At 39.9% G+C, this 23941-nt stretch overlaps 1 protein-coding gene across 4 annotated transcripts in view; it reads right to left on the bottom strand.

Moving 5' to 3' along the window:
• The window catches only part of DAB1 (DAB adaptor protein 1), a 114586-nt gene that overhangs the window by 11851 nt on the left and 78794 nt on the right, over positions 1–23941 (bottom strand). Inside the window, exons 4-11 of one of the 4 annotated variants that reach the window (XM_062581551.1) lie at positions 22395–22526; positions 21664–21783; positions 21053–21091; positions 19739–19804; positions 15545–15604; positions 5362–5418; positions 2380–2442; positions 1109–1217 (exon numbers count right to left, since the gene is read on the bottom strand). In XM_062581551.1, coding sequence (XP_062437535.1) covers positions 1109–1217; positions 2380–2442; positions 5362–5418; positions 15545–15604; positions 19739–19804; positions 21053–21091; positions 21664–21783; positions 22395–22526 — 646 coding nt within the window. The remainder of the gene's footprint in view (positions 1–1108; positions 1218–2379; positions 2443–5361; positions 5419–15544; positions 15605–19738; positions 19805–21052; positions 21092–21663; positions 21784–22394; positions 22527–23941) is intronic. The other 3 variants (XM_062581552.1, XM_062581553.1, XM_062581554.1) reach the window with 3 other exon arrangements.

The following is a 23941-nucleotide window of genomic DNA, read 5'->3' as shown; positions in this document are numbered from 1 at the left end:
TTTAACTGATACAAGTGTTATGCTTTATAGATATGGCGATTTTCACATTTAAATCCATGATTTTAATTTACTGCTAATGCTTTACGGCATGCAATCTCTCTACCACCTTTAATGCTGCTGCAGCTTTAAAACATTCGTTTCTAACCTGAGTGTTTTTCTGAGCCCTTCTGTATCTTTACCTCCTAGCTTTATTTGTAGACTCTTTTGGAATGCTAAATGTAAATATATATTTTTTTAATTGTAGAAACTGAAATTCAAAAGACTAAGTTAAAGGGTGATGACAGGAACGGCAACTCAGCTACATGCCTTCTCCAATGAACGGTTATGACGAATACTCCAGATGTTCTTTTACCTTGCATCCATTGCAACTTCATGTAAGCAGTGAGGATTTTCATCTGACATTATCCCAAACCCTTCACCATCAATCTAACCATTCTGAGACACAGTGCCTAATCTGATACTGCAACACAGCCCATCAGAGAAGGAGTTAACCAATTAGGAAGTCACTGTTAAATGATTCAAGGCACTCCTCCTTTTCTTTCTGCCTAAATGGAGCTGAGAGCTGTTCTTGCAGTGCTCTGAGTATCCCAGGGAGAGATCAGCAGTCAAAACCACATTTCTTTCATGTCTGTGCAGAATGTTACATGGTTTTTGAATTTTGAGCACTTTGAGGAACATGGAAAAGTCTAGTGGAAATATCAGGACTTGACTAAGAGGAATACCTTTGAAAAGCAGTCAGATTCTTCACATCTCGTTCTCTGGTTACTGAAGACAGCACAGGATATTCATTGCTACTGCAAAGAATCCAGAGCTCAATGCTTTTTCCTCTCTTGCTGCAGTACCTTGTAGGTATGTTGTCTAGGCAGCTGAACTGTGGCTGAACTCCCAGTGACATTTTTGTTTTTTGTTTTAAAAAATGTTAGGAAATTCACTATAATTTAGTCCCTGCTTGATAAACACTTGCCTTGCCTTATCCTACAGCACTGTCCTCAAAATCCTTCCCAGTTCCACTGGACTAAATTCACTTCCTGACTACTGAAATACAAACCTCAGCTGAGAACTGATCCTCAAGCTTGAATCAAACCCGTATTTTCACTACATTTCTTACCTGAGGGTACGGCAGCAGTGCTGAAAGGTACAGAACCAAACATGTCTGTACTAGCAGGAAGTGACTGGGATGAAGATGGGATAAAGGCATCACCTGGAGTAGCAGGAGTCTGCAAGGGAAGACGTGAATAAAACTGAACAATGACGTAGCTGCTGCTGCTTCTGCAGCACGTGCTGTGTGGTCACATCCTCGGTAACTCCAAAAATACAGGTTTAGAGGGATAAAGAAAAAAGAACGGAATGAGGTAGAAAGAAAGACACGGTAGGAAAGAGTGTAAGAATGTGCTAGAGACAGAGGACAATAGCGAAAAAGAGAGAAAATGCTTTGTACCAGAGGAAAAATAAGAATAACGTTTGTCTAGATTATATCACATGTAAAGCACTGACAAGATTTCTTTCTCCAGAACGTATAGACTTGTAATTCTAGGTGACATTAGGTGACAACGCACACAAGCGACAGACCTGGGCATTAACCTATGGGACAGTAAAAGAAACATCTGCAAGATTTAAGGAAAGATGAACAAATACTGCTTCCAATTAATCAGTAAGACTAAAACCATAGGTTTACATTAAAGAAGAAACACAATCTTATTGAGCAAGCTAAGGATGAGGAAACGGGAGATTTGACCTCCAAGCCTAGACACGCCACACAGCACCTCTGAGATCAGAGGCTGGGGACCTCACAGCGCCTCAATTTTCCCAGTATATTATACTCACCTACTCTAAAGCTTATTATAAAGTTCAACAACTTACAGGAAAGTGATTCTGTTTTTACTTTTTGATGCAAAAAAAGCCTGTTGAGAAAATTTCCTTTCCTCTCAAAACAAATCCCTCCCTCCCTCTCTTTACTGTTTTGTCCTTCCTCTAACACTGGGCTGGGATATGTGCTTGGTGGAACCAAGCAGAGATGATATATAAGAATGTAACTGAATCTTCCCGCAGTGCAATGGAGAGACAGGGAGTTCAAGACAGAGTGCAATGAAGCATACAACTCTGAAAAACACCAGGGAAGGAGACCTGCAGTTCAGGTTGCATCTTACGTGACACATAGCCCTACACCAGAAAAACAAAAATTGAAGATATTTTTTCACATCATCAAGAAGCGGTGATTCCACATTTCATTTGCTTCACTTTTATTTTCTCACAACCTGGAACGACTTTGAAATCCTCTCAACTAGAATGGCTGGTGGCCTGGATTGTAAATGCCCTCAATAAATACACTGAAAATAGGACACTAGATAAAGATACAGGTCAATTTTCCTGGGTACTTACTGGGGGAGAGGTTACATCAGGAGGAGTGGACATGTCCCCAAAAAGCTCTAGTTGGGTAACAGCCTGCAAAGAGAAGAAAACACTTCTTTTGAGGAGAAGAAAAGGCAAGTTAACTAGTAACAACTTGTGAACATCAGCTTCAAATGCCTTGTCCCATGTGGAAGAAGTACATGGGTTCAGCTGTAGGATTTTGGTATGGAGATCTCTACCTTAACAAATTATTAAAGCGTGAAGAAACATCCAGAATGGGTCTGGTTGTATTACTGCTCTGCGCTTCCCATCAGGGAACACGGAGCATGTGTTCATGGCCAGCCCTTTTCCCTGGCTCCTTTTCTAAACTCCCAGTTCAAGATCTTAAATAAGGTTCCTTTCATAATAAGGAACACTAAGTGGTGGCATAATCAAAGCTCCTTCACATGTTCTGGAGTAAAATTGCTCCAATTCATCCATTAGGTCAACCTCCCAAACTACTGGGATAAAAATCCTTGTATTTTGACTTTAAATCAGCATTAAATTTTAATTAAGTTTAACATAACAGTCTGAAGGGCCCATGTAGGTCGGGATGCAGTGCTCAGAGTGGCTCCTATTTCATAGGGTCCATTTCAGTACAGCTTGATTTCTTTAACTCTGGTCTTGTAGCCGTTATTTTAACAAACATTGCTGATTAAGGCCCCGAGCGCTTTCAGGACAGGAACAGTTACAGAGTGTGGCCAGTCTTTACAATTAGAAATCAGCGGTTCATTGCCGAACAGTAAGGATAGAAACAACTGCAGGGGCTGTGCGTGGACACGTACAAATCTGGGCGGAGGGCAACAGAGGCAGCGATATCCCAGGGATGACGTCCCCTTCGGCACGTGCTCTCTCTCCCTCAGGGCTGCCTGTCTGCAAGTCCCTTCAGCTGGAGTCCAGGGCCAGTAAAGCACCCTTCTAGCCGCAGTGCAAATGTAAAATCCATCTACCTTCTCCACCAGGGTGGCTACCACAGGAAAGCCGTGACGGGAACTAAAGAAGTATCTTTCCTCACTACCTTTTTCCTGTATACACGTGTTCCTTTTCCCCTGCAGCGTGGTCAATCATGCCCATCCACATAGAAAGCCAGAACTCTTCAAAGGAATGAGATTTGATGCACGTTTTAATTCTGTTCATCGAGTCTCCTATCCAACTTTGCAGCCGCCTTAGTCCCATACATAGACTTCAAATTCGGTTGAGTCTTGAACTGCAAATTTAGCTAACACTTAGCCCTTTGGATAACAACTGAGCTGGCTCAGCCTTTACAAAGGGGGAGAATAGCCCAAAATTTGTTTCCACAAACGATCTTTTAAGAAATAAGACTGTAATTCAAAATGTAATAATTTTAAAGGTTTACATATTTTTGCAATTCAATCTCTGTACTTGTTTACAGAAGCAATGTTACAGTCACTTAGACCTTGAATTTGTCTAGCAGCTTGGATGATTCTCAGTTTTATGTCTAACAATGTACCTAGGGATGAATTATTTCACATTTCCTCACATCATGTATTGTATTAAATAGATCACATTGCTTTAGTGATTTGACAAGATATTTTCTTCTTATGGGCCTATATATCCCTGCAAGTATCTGCATGCAAATGGAAGAAGAAAACCCATATTTTTTTTTTCAAGGTGTGCTAATTCTTTTGTGCTTTAATAAGATTACTAGAAGTAGCCTCTGGAAAAGCAAAAACCCCCAAACCCTGAAAAACAAAGAACTTGCTTCCATATTGTGTTCATACACACTAGCCATACGTTGTTAAAGTTTCCTAGAAAAGCTGGAATAGTGAAAACAGCAGTTCTCTTCAGGTAATCCCTTCAGGCCTCCTTATGCCACTAATGACACAAGAGGTGCCAGGCGACACCAAATCACAGAGAGTCACTTTCTACTCCTCTCTCTCTAAATTGGTTGTTCAGTGCCCCCAGCAAGGCTGCTCTCTTTTCAGCTTTAAGGTTTTTACAGAGTCTTCCTCAGTCTTTGCCCTTCTTGCTTGCCAAAACGAGGATGCGTCCTTGGGAAGATGCCCTGAGCTACGGCTCCCCCGGCGCCTCCTTCCCTCTGCGAGGGGGGATATTTGAGGAAAGGGCACAAGTGGTTACACGGACTAAGTGGAAGCGTCTGTGAAGTTCAGATTTTTTATGGAAAAATGTCATGCAACATTTCATATCCATACTGAAAATTGATAGTGAATATACTTTGAACTCAAAATTATATGGCATGTATTTGAAAGGTGGCAAGTCAAATCTCTGTGCTTCAGTAACTCTGTAAAGTGGGAATAGAAATACTTTTCAAAGTGCTTCAAGGCGGTGGATCTCTGGGAATTCTTTGCAGGTGTTATTCCATTAGAGCTCCCGAGAGGCACTCTGAGGAAGGACTTCTAAACAGGCAGCTGAAGAGAGCAATACAAAGCCTGATTTCGCTATTTATTGTAATAAACTCTCGTTCACAATAATCCCTACTGAAAAGCAGTATGTTTACAAGAGAGCTATTTCTGGCAGACATAGAAACTTTATATGCAACAGGACCTACAGAACTATGTCAGAGAATGTAAACAGAAATTTAGCGGGAACACAACTCCACCGTTTACTCACTAGAGGCAGCCTTAAGCAGCAACACTCAAACAGCAACAGTCATTTTTAAATCTCAGATAGTTCAGGCTATTCTGTATCTAGCTTATTTCTAAAATCCAATTCTCAGCCTGTATAAATTAATGCAACTACCTCTATGTCAACCTCTGACAGATGTAGTTTTACTCACTGGTAACACTTGAGATTCTGGCAACCAACTAGTTATCATTTATATTTGTGATCTCACTGTCACTACAGAACTGAATTCATTTTTTAATAAATCAGATCTCATATTAACCACATTCCAGTGAAGTTAATCCCAAATTGAACATTTTCAAATTGCACTAATCCTATATGTGATTTCATCTGTATTTCCTTAAAATATTTTTAGTGTGACAACCTTACCTGAGTGACTGAAACAAGACTTTCATCAATGTCCAGCAATAAGTTTCCATTCTGCAGCTGTAAAGCATGATTTATGAAATGAAATGAATGATTTATGAAAATGACATGAATTTCTGTGCATGAAAATGATAACTTCTATAATTATTGACTTCACTACTGAAATGAAAACCCTTTCAATCTTGCAGTGAGCAGAGACAGAAAATCACATAGTCAAAATGGTGAATTTGAAAGCTGCTAGAATATGGGGGAATCATATACTTTGTGCTAAATCTAAGCTACTGGTATATATGGCAATGTCAACTCTTGCATTATAATTCTTTACTCTTTTAGGTAGTTATGAATTCAGAACTAAACATACATAGTGAGGTCTAATCCTATGCACCTTAATGAAACTTTTCAGTGGTTTGGTGAAAAAAAGGCCTCAGCATCCTCAGAGGAAAACAAACATTCAGTTTTGGACAAGAAAAGCTCTGAAAGTATGTATCTGCAGCTTAACTAGGAGAACCGTAACATTAGCGTAAACATACTTGAAATGTGGATTTTCTTTCAATAGCAACTCTTAAAATAACTTATGTAAGTCAATTCAGGTTATAGTTAAATCCATAGATACAGTCTGTGTGCCTGTATACAGGTCTGTATTAGCATGCTGTGTTTGCACAAGTACACATGCCTATACATAACAAATTATGACTTAAGGATGATTAAGACACAGGATGTTAAATGTCAGAGAGCATTTATCAAAGTGCACAGGACATTTCTTAAGAGGCAAGCACAAATTTAACAGCAAATTATCAAAAATCAGATCTTAGACGACTAACTGAGGAGCTTCATGCAAGTTTACTAGCCATTAAATCCAACAGCATCTTAAACAAGAAGCTAAAAATTCCCAGGAACAGCCTAAAATGTTTCCTGCCCCCTTTCTAATCCATCACATATCTTGAAAGAGAGAGGAGAAAAAATAGAACTGGCAAAAAGCAAAGCTAGGAGAAGAAAATACCATTGCATACACACAAGGAAGGACCCAGCCCGTACCCTCTCGGAGTACAAGGCTCTCGCAGCGCTCCCTCAGCCCCAGGTACGGGAAACGTGAAAAACCGCTGAGCCCATGTGTTCAAAGGACTACACAGACCTTGAAAATATTCTTCAGATCGCACCAGAAAGGTTTACACCATCAGGAACCTTAGTTCTGACCAGTAACTCATCATTTTCTGCCTGGGCATCCCTCACCGAACCAGCTCCCTGGTCCCTGAGCGGGGAGGACGCGCTGCCGCGCCGACGGCGCACGGCAACCCCGGCAGGAACGGCGGCGGCTCAGCACGGAGCACGCGCGTCCGCAGCCTTCAGCGGACCGTTAGCAATTCCCACCCGCGCTGCAGCGGGACCTCGCAGGAAACACTCGCCCGACGCGTCACGGCACATCCCCAAGTGCCCAATTCCCATGCAGCGTCCGAGCTGCGTCCGCCACCAGCTCGTGTTCCGCATCCCACGCTGCGGAGGAGACGCATCCTCCGGGCGACGCGCCCGCGCGCGTCGGAGCACGGCGGAGCCTCAGACGGCAACGGCAGGGCGATGGCAGGCAGCATCGGGCCCCCTGAGCCTGCCGCTGCAGAGGCTTTCCAACACGGAGCGGTTAACCTTCCCCGTTAAAGGCAGCACTCCTCTCCCTAGTGCATCATCTAAAACACCCAGAAGCCTGGAAAGATGCTCGCTTCCTTGATTTTCCTGCAGAATTGCTGCCTGTCTCCACAGAGTGGTGTAAAAGCTGTCTTTCAGTATTCAGAAACGCACCTCCTTTAACAGGAAAACACCCTTACAGCTTAGGCAGCCGGGAACACACAAGTCGCTTGTGCCCAGCTGTACAGACAGAGGAGGAGAAAAGAGTATTAATCCTTGTATGCCGGTAGCATTAAAGCTTATAATGAAAGCTCTATGTCTCTATGCAGCATGTGAGACATACTGTAAATCTTTTAAGCATGAAATATGTAAATCTGGTGTCTTAAAGCAGCAGGAAGCTTTTTAAACCACTCCAGCCAGTAATGAAATTCCCGGCAACACTTTTCATTATTCTATAAAGAGAAACATACTGTCTAAGAGTTGGGAAAAAAACACGAGAAGTACAGAGCGAATGATAAGATACAAGTAAACTGCAGCATTTATATCCCTAAATAGGAGATGATCCACTTCCGCCACGGTTTTCCCACTGACTGCAAAACACCTCAGGAAAGTATCATTTTTCTAAGCAATACAAAAGTTTAGCTTTTAAAAGAAAACTCTAAGATAGGCCTATTGCTCTCACGAGACCACAAAACACCTTGTTCTTTTCCCTGCTGTATGTAACAAGCCAGCATGTTTCAACTTGTGTTACTCGGTCTGGTTTCAGTATAAGCAATGGATCTACACTGATTCAGGAAAAAACCCTCTTAATGTTCCTGTATTTTTGCAAGTGAGAGAATAAAACAGTCTCACAAAACATGGGAGCGAAATCTCAGGGGCTGAAGAAAAGATGGTGCTCAAAAAGAATGAAAAATAGCACACAGTAATTATCTTGTACGCTGGTACAGAGCTCAGCAAGTTAAAAAGAGTAATGTATGATAATAAATATAGTAATTAAGCAGCAATTAGTAATTAACCTTTGAGGTGAGTGTTACCTATTCAGACCTTTCAGGGCAGCAGAGGGAGTTAAACTTGGCCTCCCGCATTCTGGGTGAGTGCCACTAGATAAAAGAGGGAGCATCCAACCATGCTGCTTCTCTTCATTTGCATTCCCTTTTCTAACATGCACCTTCTGCTCAAAGTTCAACGACAAGTGAAGTGGTTAATGTGAAAACTAAAGATCTGGGGTTATTTTAGTTGAAAATTTAAATACTTTTGGTTATGAATTTCAAGTATTTTTTTCTGATGGTTCAAACCATTCTTTTAGTTCAGTGACTAAACCAAAGCTTCATTTATTTGCTCAACTCAATACACAACAAATATTGATGTTACTATGAGCTCCATGTGGTTTATTAATTAACTAAAATTCATTTAAAAATTATTAGAACTACAATCACAGAGCAAGACAAAAGTACAAATAGAATGATGATTAGTCAAACCATATCTAGTAGATTGAAACACACTGAAAATAGCCAATATTTAGATTTGTTTTCCCCCAAAATGTTTTTACTGCTGGTTTAATGGATTAGCACAACTAAACATGAAGAATTGTGCAATTCTTTCCTGACTAAAGTCAAAAAACTGTAGAACATGTACATAAAGAAAAAATTGTCAAATACCATCAATGCCTTTGCAAGCGTAGTCTCCTGTTGTTTGTTGATGATCACACCTAAAGGGGTCCCAAAACCTGCCCTTTCCCAGGCGCAGAGGCAGCTGCAGTCACCAACGCTACTGTCAGCCCAGATTTATGCAGACAGGGCTGAGCAGAACGTTTCAGTAGTGAGGTTGCCGTGAACTTCTAGGACATAGTCTCAAGTGCTGCAAGTCACATTAGCTCCACAGGCTGCCACAAAACTACAGTGATTGCAAACTTGAACAATTTGATGCAAAAGAGATGCATTTGGGCATTGATCACTCACACGACGTTCAGTTCAAGTGCCCAGAATTGTGTGGGAACCTGCCATTAAAAGGTTACCTTTTTCGTTTCATAGAATAATCTTTAGTTTTAAATAGTCAGGAACATTCTTCTTCAGGTAGCTCTTTTTTGTGCATTATTCTTTGAAGTAGGAAGCCCGAGTCCTGAACTGGGTAAAGTATATTCATCTATAGGGTAACCTTGAGCTTCACCTCATCCACAAAATGCCCTATTTCCTTTGATTTTTCCCTGGGAACTGCCGGATGTGCTGGTAAAAAATTCCGTTGTTAGTCAATGCTGCGCAGCTAAGGAGGTGGGAAGTTTAAGAATAATTGACATAGCAGATAAATGAGAAATATTTGAGCAAAATGCTACTTGCTAGTTTCCTTTAAATTAAGGATATCTTCAGATAATCAAAGCATATGTGTACTCATTTGTTTGTTTTCTCTTTTCTTTTGAAGGGAACTTAATTCTGAATTTTCTGTGTACTTTAGGTATTTACTTTCACAGGGAATGGTATTTAAAATGTTTCAGGTAGCTGTTTTCTCTGACACTGTAATTAATCAAGCATCCATACAGTTGACTACTACATGAGGTACCTAACCACTTCTCTCTCTCTCTCTCTCTCTCTCTCTCTCTCTCTCTCTGAGCTTGTTCTTCCAGAGTGGCAAGAGGAGAGAAGGGGAAAAAAAAAAAAAAAAAAAAAAAAAAAAAAAAAAAAAGATCAAACAACCCCAAAAAACCTCCCCAAACACTAAAAGCTGTTTCCTAGGTAGGCATTTGCTTACAGAAAGGGCAGTTTCTATGCTCCAGTCTAGAGTCGGAGCTATACTGCTTCCAGCAGCTCAGCATCCAAGACGATTAACGCTGCTGCCCCTGCTCCATACCTTGTCCAGATCCCCACGGGAGCTTGGGGAGCAACACACGCACTGCGCCCATCATGCACATTTAAAAGAAATGCTGCAGGTTAAGATCCATAACCTCTAAATATCATCTATTATAATGGATTAATTCTAATATATAACCCTCCAGACTGCTGGAAATTAGACTCTGACCGCAGATCAGTATCTTTGTGTACGTACCCTTATTTGCCTACACTCCTTCTAATGCAAGACCAGTTCCTTCCCAGCAGCACATACGACTACATTTTCAGAATAAACACTGCTTTCTCAAGGTTTGCTTTCCCTTTTTAGCAAAATACCTGACATTTCCACAAATACTGTCGGTAGTGAATGTAAATATCATTTCCCTCTGGTAATATGCTTAACAACGAAGAAATGTTAGCAAATGGCTGAATGAGAAAAAACATACATTTACAGTATCTAAATCGATCTCCGGAGCATAAAGTAAGGTAAATAACACTCCAACTGAAAAACATCATCACCACCACCACACCCCTCCACCACTGGATTATGAAGAAAGTTCTCTATAGCATAAATATACAACATAGGAAATTTCACTCAAACAACTACCTTTTCATAGTAACAACAATTTACTGCCCGCATCAGGAAAAACACTCAACTACCCTTTGAATAAGATATACGCAAATGACACAAATAAGAATACCTATAAAAAAGTAGAGAGAAATCACATTGGAAAAAAAAGGTCTCCATGGGAGGTGTCTAGATAAGCCATAGGGGTAGACATCAGACGCGGAAAGAGCGCGGGAGAAAACAACGTCAAACTGTGACCGGTAACAGTCAATTACATGCATTATACTTCTGCAAAAGGAAACCCTAGAAATAACACTGCATCTGTGGAAAGGCACAACCGGTAAAGAAATTGAATTATTTTTCTCTGAGAAAATTGGCTCAGACTAGTAACATTGCCTTTATAAAAGACAGTCATTTATAGTTTTTTTCTTTCTATTTGTCGAAGCAACTCTAAAATTAAAGCAACATGAACAAGTGCTACTCTTAGATACGTCTAAGTGATACATTCAAATCGAGAAGAGGTACAGCATCTTATGTATGTTATTTCATGTTTCCTCTTACTGAAGATTTTGTTGGAACTCATAACCCTATTCCTTTCAAGATACAAGAAGAGAAGTCCTGCATTTAAATAAAACCCCAGACTGCATCGAGTTAACGTATCTTTTATCTTGAATTAAGCTAAGGAGTGACTTTTCCAGATCTAACGTATTTTCACACTTAGTCACAACTAGTTGTACCCATAAAAAATGCTTCTCATTTCCCCTTTTGATTTTAAGCCCCACACAGAGGACTTAATTTAATTTTACTAAATCAGGGCGTTCAAACACGAGTGACTCCTTCAGCAACAGTAAATAAAAATGGCAGGTTCTGCAGACACAGACAAGCCAGACCGTGTTTGCGTGCTCTTTCTTCTCATGCTTGAAAATTTGACTGTGAAGGTCTAACATTGACTACGGAGGCAGAAGTCGCCGTCACCAGCCTGCACGCTCTCTCCGTCAAGCCACTCATGCCATGTATTTGCTCCAAACTTACTGAAAAGACGTGGTTAAAAAGCTTTTCTGCAGACCAAGTGTCACAGAGAGAATTCACTTTTTAGAAGATGGCTAGAGTTATCTGGAATTACTCCAGGTAACACTGCTGCTTTAGGGACTGACTTTCTGAGTGATCTGGTAGGACCAGGGCTGTCCATGCCTGCCACGTGGCAGCAGACCCATCTCTCACGCAGGGCCTGCAAACGGCACTCGAATCCCAGGGCAAATTACAACAGAGTTTTCCCTGACCGTCTCCAGGCTCAGGCAGACGGGGCAGGCGGCGTTACGGACAGTAGATCTGCATAGGCTCAGGTCCAGCATGGCTTGGAGCAGAGGTCGCGGTCCGCATGCTCCTGCGCGGAGCCTATGGCTCTCCCGTGCCTTGAGCCAAGGACACCAGGCTCCTCGACACATTCACTCCTCGTCCAGCCCACCCCGATCTGCTCCTATTTCCCATTCACTTGGTGCTAGTCAGACGACCGCCCGCACTGTGAAGCATCAGCCATAATGCTTTGAATCTTTCTACCGCAGTAAGATGAGTTGTTTGAAAGCCTTCATAAAATCGTAAGCAGCTAGTTTAGACATTTTGATGGGAAGAGTAGGTTTTATTGTGACGTGACTGACAGTCTCAGTGAAGAGTATTTACAGTCTGACTCTTATTACTAAAAACACCATGACAGGTAGAACTTGATGTGTATGTATAATGGGGAGACGATGGGAAATTATGACAAAAAGAGCTTGTTAAACATTTCGCTTTTTAATTTCACATACGGAACTACAATTTCTGAGAGCAGCACGTACCGCTTAACACAAGCGCTTTGGGATAAGCCTGCTTTCTTTGTCTAGCTTGCTGCCTAGCCCAAGCGAAAGGAAAATAGGAGGATTTGCCTGAGAAAGGAGTAGAGAGAAAATGGGAATGAGTGCAGGAAGGGTGAGCTGGTGAAACAGAGGAAGGGAAAGATACTGGTAGGAAACTAGACACTGCGCGAGGTGTGTGTGTGGAGCCTGGACACATGCCCAACAGAGGGGATCTACAGGAGAAATGGGGAAATATCAAACTCTATTGAGTAAGCAACGTGTTCATCACAACGTCAGAGGAAACGCCTGACGGCTAGCCATGCACCCAGAACGGAGTTCAGTGGATACGATCGAATTCTGAGATCGGAGGCTCACTCCGCTGTGCCTCGTTGCCACTGTCTTCACATTACCCAACGCCAACGATCAGGAGGAGTCACGCTCTGAAGCACTCCGACACGTTCTGGTAAATGGCCTTACACGACTGCACAGCACCGTGCTAGCACATCGGCTGTCCTGACTCATGTGCAATGCTAATCACTCGCTAACACCGCTATGAACACGCTTCATAGCCTTCAACCAAATGGGACCCAGAAACGCAGAGAAAACAACATTGCCAGAACAGTCCTGGTTTCTTAGGAAGCTACATCTTCTTTAAGAAAAAAAATACACATTCATACACACACACATATACACACGAATGAATTACACTAGTAACCTTCGAGAAAAGGGATTCTGGCTTTTAATATTTACACTTCGCTATAATTCAGCTCAGCTAAGCCTGATTATCTAAAAGTTAAGTGATCGGTCCAGCAGGCTATTAGGCTCCTCCTGCAGCCACCGGAGAATAGCATCTGGATATGCATTCATGTCAACCAGAGAGGGACAGATCATACGGGAAGAAATTCCTTGCAAAGCTGCCTATTGAGTACAGTGCATCAAAGGGAGAAGGTACCTGGATGACTGGCTACGTGCACCTCATTCTTACGTGCTGAGACCAGAGAAAACTTGCCTGAGAACACATCAGAGGAAAACAACCCAAGATGGAAAAATCAATCTCTATCTAGGGAATGTGGGCATTTCAGCTTGAGCTCAGGCAAAACTTGCTGTGTCTTACATGTGGAAGGGTAAGCAATAAATCAGATGGGCAGTGGCATATTAAGAGGTACTGCTGCTTTTCATTTTCGTACTACACGCTTAAAAAAAAGGTGAAAATCCTAGCTACGTACTTCTCCCTCTTCTCCTTCTTTCCCCCTAAACTGAAGTACTGTAACTTGTTTGGTGATAAAGGTCTAACAAATTTAAACTTAGTCACGAAACAGCAAAAAAATAATTCTGTAACCAGCTTCACAGAGGTGACAAATTAAGTATATTTGATGATTACAGATTAGATTCAAATGCATTGTATCTCAGACTCCTGCTCTGTAACATGAGTCAGACACCAAAGTTTCTGCAGAAATAACAGTGAGTATAGTACATACACAGTCATGCCGCAGAGGCCTAAATTACAGGCTTAAAATAAATTTGAAACTTCACTGAGGCAATAGTAAAAAAGTCAGGATGCTGAACTATATGAGAAACGAGTGAAGAATCTACAGCTACTCCTTGTCCTCAAATACCTTAATTAATTATGCAACATGAGTTATCTTATTAGATTTTCCCAGTCAACAAGATGATGTCTCCTTCCTCCCAGTAGATCATCATGAAGTATTAATGGAGAGTTCTGTTTGCTTGTGCAAGCCGCAGAAGTGTCACCGTTCAGATCCCCATCCAGTCCCGCCTGCATTTATCTTTTCTTATTCAGTGCCTCCATGCTCAGCTCAAGCCATGGAAATACTCATATCCCTACGTGAAAGGAGTGCACCTCTCTCTCATACAGACATTTTTCCCATGCTTACGGCAGACTCAGGTTCCAGACCTTTTCCTTTGTTTTTCTCCCATTCTCCTACAAATCCTCAAAAATACTAGTTTTCCCATATAAACACAAATGAACAAGTTTCAAAGTACTATAACATTTACAGCACAAATTCATACTCAATTGTACAGCCCCCCCCCCCTTCAGCAAATGTACCATCTTGTTGCTAAAGCAGCCATCATTCCATGTCTTCACCTCTCTGCACTTGTTCCCATCCCTTATACATTCTGGGGATAAATGTTTTGCCACTTCAGAACATTAATATGTAGAAAGGGAATGGTGCTATTTGGATATAGCAGTGTATTACTCCTACTTTAGAACACATTCAGCTGCCCATGTAAGGCATAAAACAGAAAGAATTAAGTTTTTATTGGTGTTATTGGCCTTTAGCCTGTTGTATACTTAGTGCACTACAGAAATAATACATAACAAGAGTGGGAGGAAATCTGCCTGGGCTGATTACGGCTCATAACAGCCAGAAAAGCACAGTAATATGTACAGCAAAGATTCTGTCACTTCACAAATTTGTTGAGTGAAGTCTTTTTATTCACTTAAGCTTGGGGTTTCCCATACCTGTTTAAACCAGAGGCAATTACAGGTATCTCTACCACACCAATGTACAGCTGTTCTAACATTAAGCTACCCTAGAAGTTCGTTTTACTGGAAAAATAATAGCTCTTCCATAGTATATATTAGGTGAGATCTTGATACAACTTTTTTCTTTCAAATGACAGAAGAGTAATTCTAATGCCAATTCTTGATGTTTTATCATATTTGATTGGAAACTCCTTACGAAATCTTTACCCATCAGCACATTTATTCACTAGAAAGTCTTTTGAGAGATGCAGACATTACAGCTGCAGAAAATTGTCACAGAGGACACAAAAATGTTCTGAAATACCTGTTCCTAATGCTACTCTTCTCTTGACCTCCACTGTGTTCAGCCCTCACCTTCACTGCTGTCCTACTTAAACCAAGCTGTAAGGAGCACGATACGTGAAGTACAGAGCACAGAGGGAGAGAAAACGCAGCCCGCGCTCACAGCCTGTGTGCTCTGGGCGACTCCAGCAACGACTCAGGGACAATAAGCCTTGCGCAGCATCAGGGAATAGAGGAAACTCTTCTAACCCAGGTAGCAAAGGCTTTTCTAGCAAAGCATTAGCTCGCAGAAGGTTGACTGCTGGCTCCTAACTACAGATACCACATTTATAAACAGTGAGTTTTACAAGAATGAATCAAAAAAGACAGGAGGAGATTTAGGTAATGAATGAGACTGAATTCAGCAAAGTTACTCTGCTTATTCTGAGCTAGCCATGTCGTTACAAATCACTGACAAATTAGACAGCAGAAGAAACATACCAAATGTTATACAGAATTACGAAAGTCAAAGCAGCTAACAAACATACCTTCCTTACTGCGTATACATAATCACGATACTTACACTTACAGGTTGACTTTTTGGCACATCATAAACACCTTCTTTCTTTTGGCTGGTAGGAACCTGCAACAGCAAGTGAAAAATATTGTCATTATCTAAGCAGGCTGATGAAACCTCAAATGTGCAACCAATATTTAAATACAGAGTAATCATTTAATACTAATGAAATCAAGTATGGCCCCATTTTCATTCAAGGAGTAACCACTAATGGAGATTCTACCTAAGAGGCAAAACATATCTGAATTTTTTAAAGCCCAAAGTTCAGCACTGCTCAGAAATGAGATTTTCACTCTCAGTTAACATTGGTTGCTGGAAGTTCAGGTGCACACATGCTCCAAATAGATCTTCATGTCCTAATTAAGTCAGTGCTACTCCTCCACTGAACGAGGACAGTCAGCAGAAGGAGGTTACATGCCAGACATTAATGAAACCTCACAACTTAATAAAAAAATAATATTGCAGATATGATAAAATGATGATTACCATTTTGTTTCCTAAGACAATAAATATCCTAAATAAAGTTCTGAGAGCAGAGTAGGTCAATGTTATGGGAAGCTGAAGGAATGTTACTTATCCTCTGAGATGTGGCATCATTTCTTATTTTGTATAATCTATCAAAAACTATCTCTAAAGTTTCAAACATTCTCATGCCCACATTTGAATGTCCAAGCCTTCAAGGGAAACTGGCGCATCTTTATTAACTTAGCGCACATTGAAGTTTTTCAAAATCACTCAAGAGGCATAAGTGCAAAACATTTACAGAAACAGAACAAGTCTAGTTATTGTAGATGCTTTTTAAAGATTTATGCTCCTAATGCAGGAATGATTTGCTCACAGTGTGTGCCATCATTCTCCCAAAGTGCTGTCCTCTTCCACTAAAAACCACCTATCACACTGCACGTGTGGATCTGCTAAGAGTGGAACAATTCAGTTTAACTGAAACAAAAATCTCTCTCTTTGCAGACTGCTAAGTGATAGCGCAAGAGCAGAAATCAAGAATGCTCTATTTAACAAGCCATTTGAAAGTTTATTCTTCCTTGAAAAGACAACAAATGCTATGAGACAAACTACTTCCAGAACTACTGATAGATTTTGGGGGGCTTTGGGTTCCCCCCCCCCCCCCGGAAAGTTTCCCCAGTCATTCTCCTCTTCCTCCTTCCAACTTTTCCCAGAAGTCACTCCACTTTGCACAGCCTAGTGTGGGATGATCGCTTCCATGCACTATCCATTCCCCCACTTTTTTTTTTCTCCAGCTTATTTAGAGAAGAGCAGATAATGACTTCCAATATCATCACAAAGAACATTTTCTGAAAGACATATTTCCTCCCAACTTGATTCCTCTCCCTTCTGTCCTTACTTGCCATATATTACATTTCATTGTATCTTTACTTAGATTAGGGGTCTACAAGTTTTTGTTTTTATTTTTGATTAGCAACGCCAGTAAAGGAGTACCAGCAGTGCTGAGGCTGAGAGCCCTGGATCTGTGACGGGCTGGGTAACCATTCTGAAGCAGCTTGTGTCTGACCAGCAACGCAAGCACAACACTTCGGAAACCCCAAGCTCAAATTTGTCAGCTCCTTCTAGTACAGGACCTGCCTCTTCACAGAGACCCGTATTGCCACGGATGTGACATATAAACACAGAATTAAATCTCCTACCTGTCTCACTACCATAAAACAACAGGCAAGTAAAGAGATGTTATTAATAGATCTGATACTAGGTGAAAGCATTGGTACGTGCTTAGTGATCTAATCATTGCGTAACTGATGCATTTAGAGCAACTTATGTAGACAGACAATATTAAAAGAGCAAATACACACAGACAGACTTTGGGATAAATGTAGCAAAAAAAGGTGAAAGACAAGGGAAGAATGCTTAAAAGGAAGTTGTGACCTCTAGTGTATTAAACAGAAATAGAAATTGCCACATTTCATATTTATTTTTCATCTTAAATTACTCATTGCCCCAAGGGAGAACCTCTTGCATACCAGCTCTTGGGAGGAAACCAGAGTGGCCCCAGAAGAAAGTTTTGGCTAGGTTGAAGGGAGGAAGCACTAGATTATTGACAAGACATGTGTTTCCCATTATGTAGCATGGAAAAAGCTTCCTGGTAAATAATAGGAGCTGGAAAATATTGTTATCAAACAAACAAAAAAGAAAACTTTTCCTAACTTCACTTTTAACAGTAGCCTGGATGGTTCTGAGTTAATTATAATCTTTTAAGAGAAACACTTTTTCCAGTGATGTAAATACGAAATCTGAGCTGTGGAAACCCAGAGTTGTAGGAAGGTGAAGTACATGGTAACTGAGAACCTAGGGGCCCTGGGCAAATCTACTGTAGTGATCTTCAATATCTGCCAATTGCAACAGATAATGAAATAAGACTTGTAGCTACCTAATCTCAGCAGTTGCTGTATTCAAGGTGTCGCCTCTAGTAAATACAGGAAGGACAGCTCTACGTTGCATATACTCAAGTTATTGTAGATATTTATCATAGGTGTTTTATGTTTACCACTTTAGGAGAGAACACTTCATCAAACCCAGATTCTGTCAAATGAAGCCTTGAGCAATTCTCCGGTGACTTACAGAACACCAACAGCAGTACCTCGAGATGAGTAAAGACCTCGCTAACTGTTTATCATCTCGTATTTCCATTTTAAGAAAAAGCAAATCCCCACAGATCCTCCTGTTCTTTAGGCCATTCCTCAGAACAGAGCTCCTATTCCTTCCTTCTTCTCAGAGACTCATCTGATGGCATCTGCCAGAGTTTGATCCAAGCTCACACACAGGGAACGACTACCCCATTCTGCCTGCTTTTACTGAGACGTCTCTACAACTTCCCTAAAAGCCTTGCCCGTTGATGAACAACGATCAGAAATATTATGCCTGAATGTACTTGTCGTGGGAATTTTCTTTTTAGCATCAAATTGACAACCAAGGCAATCCTTTTTTTTTTTTTCCTTTCTTTCTTGAAAATAGTCAAACTTTCTAAATATGATAGAACATTCTCAGCCTTAGGTTAGAAATATACCCTCACCTTGACATCTTGGTGTTACATATCTTAGTCTAAGATATCCTACACCGAGCGGCAGAGCTGCCAGAAAATCAAAGTCAGCTTAAATAAATTTGATCTTAATGTCCCCGTGGTAGCGCCTATATGATAGCTTAAATAAATTTGATCTTAATGTCCCCGTGGTAGCGCCTATATGATAGCTATTTTTTAATTTTTGTTTTATACTTCCCTTTTCCACTTAACTCTCTTCTCCCCTAGTTTACACCTTTTTACTCTTGCGTTCTTCTATTCTCTCTCTTTTCTCATTACTTAAAAAAAAACCCTCTTCCCTTCTTAATTATATCTTGCACCTGCCTACCTTAAAAAAGCTTGTCTTGCTCCCTCTAGCTCATCTAGACGAAATGCCTAATCACTTCCTGAATCCCCTTTCCCTCCAAATTAAATGATTTCCTCAAATCACACTTTTCTTACAGCATACAGAGATGCCTGTCTACCTCCAGATTTGCCTTGAGTACGCTATATAAAATGAATTAGATTGTATTTTAATAAACCTTGTACCGCTCCCTTGAGGATAAACTGAATGAAAAAACATTATTTTATTTTGCTTTCAATGAGATTTTTTGTCAGTATGAAGAATGCAAGCTTGAGCTATAACATAATACACGCACTCTGAAAATATTTTCCCAGTGTAAGGGATATCCACTGAGAGCCCTAAGGTTTTGCCCAGTATTACTCTCCTTCGTTAGGCAGAAGGCAGAGCAGTACTATCAAAATGTCTTTTTAAAAGACGCTTTGATGATCTGCCTTCCATGATCACCATCCCTACAGAAGTTCTGGAGATTTCAGTATGTTTCTTAGAAAAAATGTAAGTTTTAAAAACTAACAGGAAACAAGAGATCCCACTATTTATCCTCCCAACTTTATATGGTGGAGTCAGAAGTTTAAGACCTTGCATAAATTAGCAAAGATAAAGTTAATGCATTTCACAGAAGCTGAAAAGACAAACAAATTAATAAAGAAATCACAACTGAGACTGGGTAGATTATTCATGTAATGTCGTAAGAGTGAAATGTCAGACATCTTTGTGATGAATGAAAACTAATAAAAGCGAATTATATATGAAACGTATTGTACTAAATGCCCGCATTTGTTGCAATGAAAACACAGAAGTAGCGATTTTATACCTGATAAATGTTTTCTTCTGTTTCAGGCTCACGGATTGGCTCATGTCCAGCCTCAAACACAATGTACTATTACACCAGCAGCCAAAGAGGAAAAGTCAAAGATGAAACAGAAGGGAAAAAAGGCGATTTGGAATTCCACATAAAAACACAGGCAGGCATTAAAGAAACAAGTTCAAAGTACAGGTTGGCACCAGGACAACCAGTTTGTTGGAAGCACAGAGTAAGGTTGTTTCATATTTCATAAAACAGCAATGAATAGACCTAAATCTCCTCTAATGATCATTAGAGCAACTTCCTAATTCTTTCTCACTAGGGATACCACCTGCGGCCCAATTTTAATTTAGCTGAAGTCAATATGAATTTTACCTCTTTTACATAATAGCAATTATTTCCACATATATTTATTATCTCTGAATAAAAAATTTAAATCCAAACTAGGAGGATACGCTGGTGCTTAACAGGTCACAGGGAAAAGGCTTTCACTTCACTTGTCATTTTTAGTCTCTTGGTTTTTGTGGGAAGCACACAGAGTAAAGCTCTTGGCTGACACTATAAATGATGAAAATAATTTAGGGCATCCTAACTTTTATTGTCTTACTTAATACACCTTAGACAGTGCTCAATGTTCACTGATGGTTAAATCGGTTCTCTCAGTGTGACCCCAACTCATACCTCTAAATGGAAGAGCACAAAGTCACTAGCACACACACACACACAAAAGTGAACTATTACATCTTGTGTTTCAGCAAGAAAACTTGAAAATGAGATTACATCTTCTTCACACTCAGTGGGATACTGGACACGAATATATTGGCATATTTCTGATAATCAACTTTGCTCAGGGCCATTTTCCTTGGATGAAATAAGACTCAAATTTCAGCCCCATTATGAAATTGTAACTCAGCTGCTAACAAATGAAAGAGTGTGATATAACATCAGTCCTATTTCATTCTGTAACTTACATTCCAGTCCCATAGAGCCAACAATCTATTACTATTAGAACAAGATGTCACCTTTTTTGTTTTCAAAGTAATTCCCTTTCTGCTAGATTTTGTATTCAAAAATTATGACTAATCTCAGTGGGAAGCAAACTAGACTCACACACGTTTTAGAAAGATTTAATCTGTGTTTGTTACTCCACTAGTACTTTGACTTAACCTCTAAACCTGTCACCTTCTGTTAAAACCTAACAGGTTTCTTATAAGGTCTGTCTCAGTAAATCTCACAGTATCACTAAAAGTTTTGATTGTTTCAGAAGACAACATGTATCTAGTCATTTCTGAAACTCCTAGGCCGTACAGCTTCAGAAATTACCTGGTATACTGGATCTTCTACATCTTCTTCCAAAATTGTCTACAGCAAAGTAAGAGGACAGGCAGTAAAAGCAAAGAACAAACAGTAGAGATAAAAGAACTGTATTCAGAAATTAAAGGACAGCAAAGAAATACTCTAAACGTGCAGCTAGGTATATACCGTTTTTGTTTTCTCTAGGATACAGATAAAGTCCTGTTATTATACAAAGTAACTTTATTCAAGTTCCAATGTTCAACAATTGCACCTTGAGTTGATTCAAATACACACATTCAGAAATATACTGAATCTTCCCCAATACTATTAGACACTTAAAAACCTGACTTACGACACTGACTTCCATTAAAATTTTCATCCTAAATTAGAAGGAACACTGTGTCAGACATGAACAGATCGTTTCAAGTTGCTAAGCATGTTCATCACATCCCATGTCACAGCTTTCAGCACTGTTTAATCCTACTTTTCAGCTCATGATAGCTGTTAGGTTCACATTTGTCCGTCATTTGAACACACTGCTGTTAACGAATGCTGAGGGTGCTCAGTGCAGCAGAGCAGCTTTGGGAGATACTCCAAACCATACTTTTCTTGGCAGTAATCTAAGCTTATGCATGTACCTGGTATACTGCTTGTTCACACTGTTTGTCCTTTTGTGCCTTTTTTTCCATTTCTTCCCTTTGTTTCAGTTCATAGATGAGCTGAAACAGGTCTCGCAAGTCCAGGATTACCGGTTCAGCCTACAGAAGCAAAAACAATAATGAAGGTAACTACACTCCTCTTTTTCCATCCTGCCGATATAGCTGTTATCTTCTCAAAGGGAAAAAACTTCATACTGAATTAGTTTATACCTTGTTTATATTGCTTCAGAAAATTGCATCTAGGCTAGCGTTAATTTCTGTAAAACTAATTATATTTGCTGATTAACGATAGTGATAATTATGAGCATATAAGCCATTGTTTTTATTTATTAGTGGCTTCTAATACAATGAAATTAGGGCAGACTTCATGCAAAGTAGCTATTTGGTTTCTATCATTTTCTGTTTAAATGAGTATACGAACATAACCAAACTTATCTGCATTCAGTCAACGAATCCGGTTTAATTAGAAAGGAAAATAATTACTAATTAGGAAGAATACATCAGGAAAAACTGAGAATGGTGAAATACATTCCCTTTTTTTCCCCCAAGCTGGTTTCATTTATTTGGTATTTAAGTACATCTAAGCAGATACTTGTGAAAAGTCAGGCACACTCGTGAACAACGCGAGAATGGCCTCTTGAACAGCTTCTTGTAAACACAGCTTTTCAACCATGTTACCCTGTAGAAAACTGCAGTGATCTGATACTTACTGCCTGCGCTGTTTTTATTGCCACAAATCTATGATTTCCCTCCTTTCCACATACATATCCAAACGCTCGGTGGTCTGTGATATCCTTTGCAATGTAAGAAATTTCATGAACTGCATGATGGTGCTGTAGTAGCTGTTAAAAAAAAAACACACAGTAAGAAATATCCATCAAAATATTCCATTTAAGCTGCATAATTTCCTTTTTGTCAATATTCTACCTGGAACTCAATACACCCATGTAATTAAATAAATAAATGAAAACTCTCCCGTGTCAAAATCAATTGAGATTTGAACTTTTTAAGCTTTGTGCCTTTCTAAAATTTAGCCAGACTTGACTAATAGTTTGACTTAAAAGCTTCATTGAGTACAGGAATATAACCTATTCCTATCTTTTGATGAACATCACTGAACATATTCAATAAAAATACGATGTTATTGTGTTACTGCCTATTTGTAGGTGTACAGAACAACAGACTGCAGCTACCATACGGGGCGACTATGAAGCCAGATTGCCCTGCAGTGACTGCAGGACTTGAGGTCTAAGATTCAAACTCTCTACGAACCTGCAGGAGAACCTCTTTCTCTCTACAACATTCAGCATCGGCCAGCAAGTGGTATTTCACATAAAGCAGTAACAGAAGTCCAAAAATTTAATTTCCCCTGAAAATTCATGGAAATATGATTACCCACTTTAAATCAATGCTAAAAGCGAATGTTCACATTTTACTTCAAGTCCTCCTTTGGTTAACAGGAAAGAAAGAAAATTAAAAAAAAACATTGTTTAAAATGTGTAAGTAAAACTTGGTCCCCCTAGTTTCCAGAACCAGGGTATGAACCTGAGACTCCTACAAGCATGTCTTAGCCAGTAAGCCATATAGAGTGCCAGCATGCTTCTTGCTTTGACCTAATTAGTATTTAACCACTAATGTAATATTTAAGTATTTCTATTTAGAATAATGTCCTTGAAAGGTTTTAGCTAAAACAGCCTATCAGTTTGAATTCTATCTTCTGATATATTGGCCTGCTCTTTATAAGCTAGCGATAATGTTATTTTTGAGAGCATGCAAAGCCTCACAAAGAATTCTTTTGAGGTCCAGATTCCTGCTGTTTTTGAGAAAAGCACATTTGAAAATCAGCATGGTATCGAGGCAATCTCTAAACGACCAGTTATTTTTAGAGCTTAAAAACATTTTAAAATTCAAAATTAGAGAGGTTGCGCGTGTGTGTAAAAGCAAAAAAGCTGAGTGCGTGCAGGGGAAGTGACAACTGATGAGACTTTTACAGAACATGGATTGAAAATTAAAAGGAAAGGCAACATGTAAGAGACAGATGACTACATGTAAAATAAAAAAAAAACACGGACATTTTTCACTTTCATTTCTCAGTAAATGACTCTTAACTTCCCAAGATTAAGATTGCTTGCTCTTAGGAAAATGAAAGTGTTGTCATGGACTTCAGGATGATCCTGGCTAAACTGAAGGCGTGCTTCAGGCTTTCCCAATGCATTAACTGTTATCTCCAGCTCTTATTAAATCAAAATTCTTAGAC

This window comes from Rhea pennata, chromosome 8, assembly GCF_028389875.1.
Source record: "Rhea pennata isolate bPtePen1 chromosome 8, bPtePen1.pri, whole genome shotgun sequence".
NCBI classification, from domain to species: Eukaryota; Metazoa; Chordata; class Aves; order Rheiformes; family Rheidae; genus Rhea; species Rhea pennata.
Note: the sequence above shows the minus strand (reverse complement) of the source record. Positions and strands in the feature narration are given on the sequence as shown.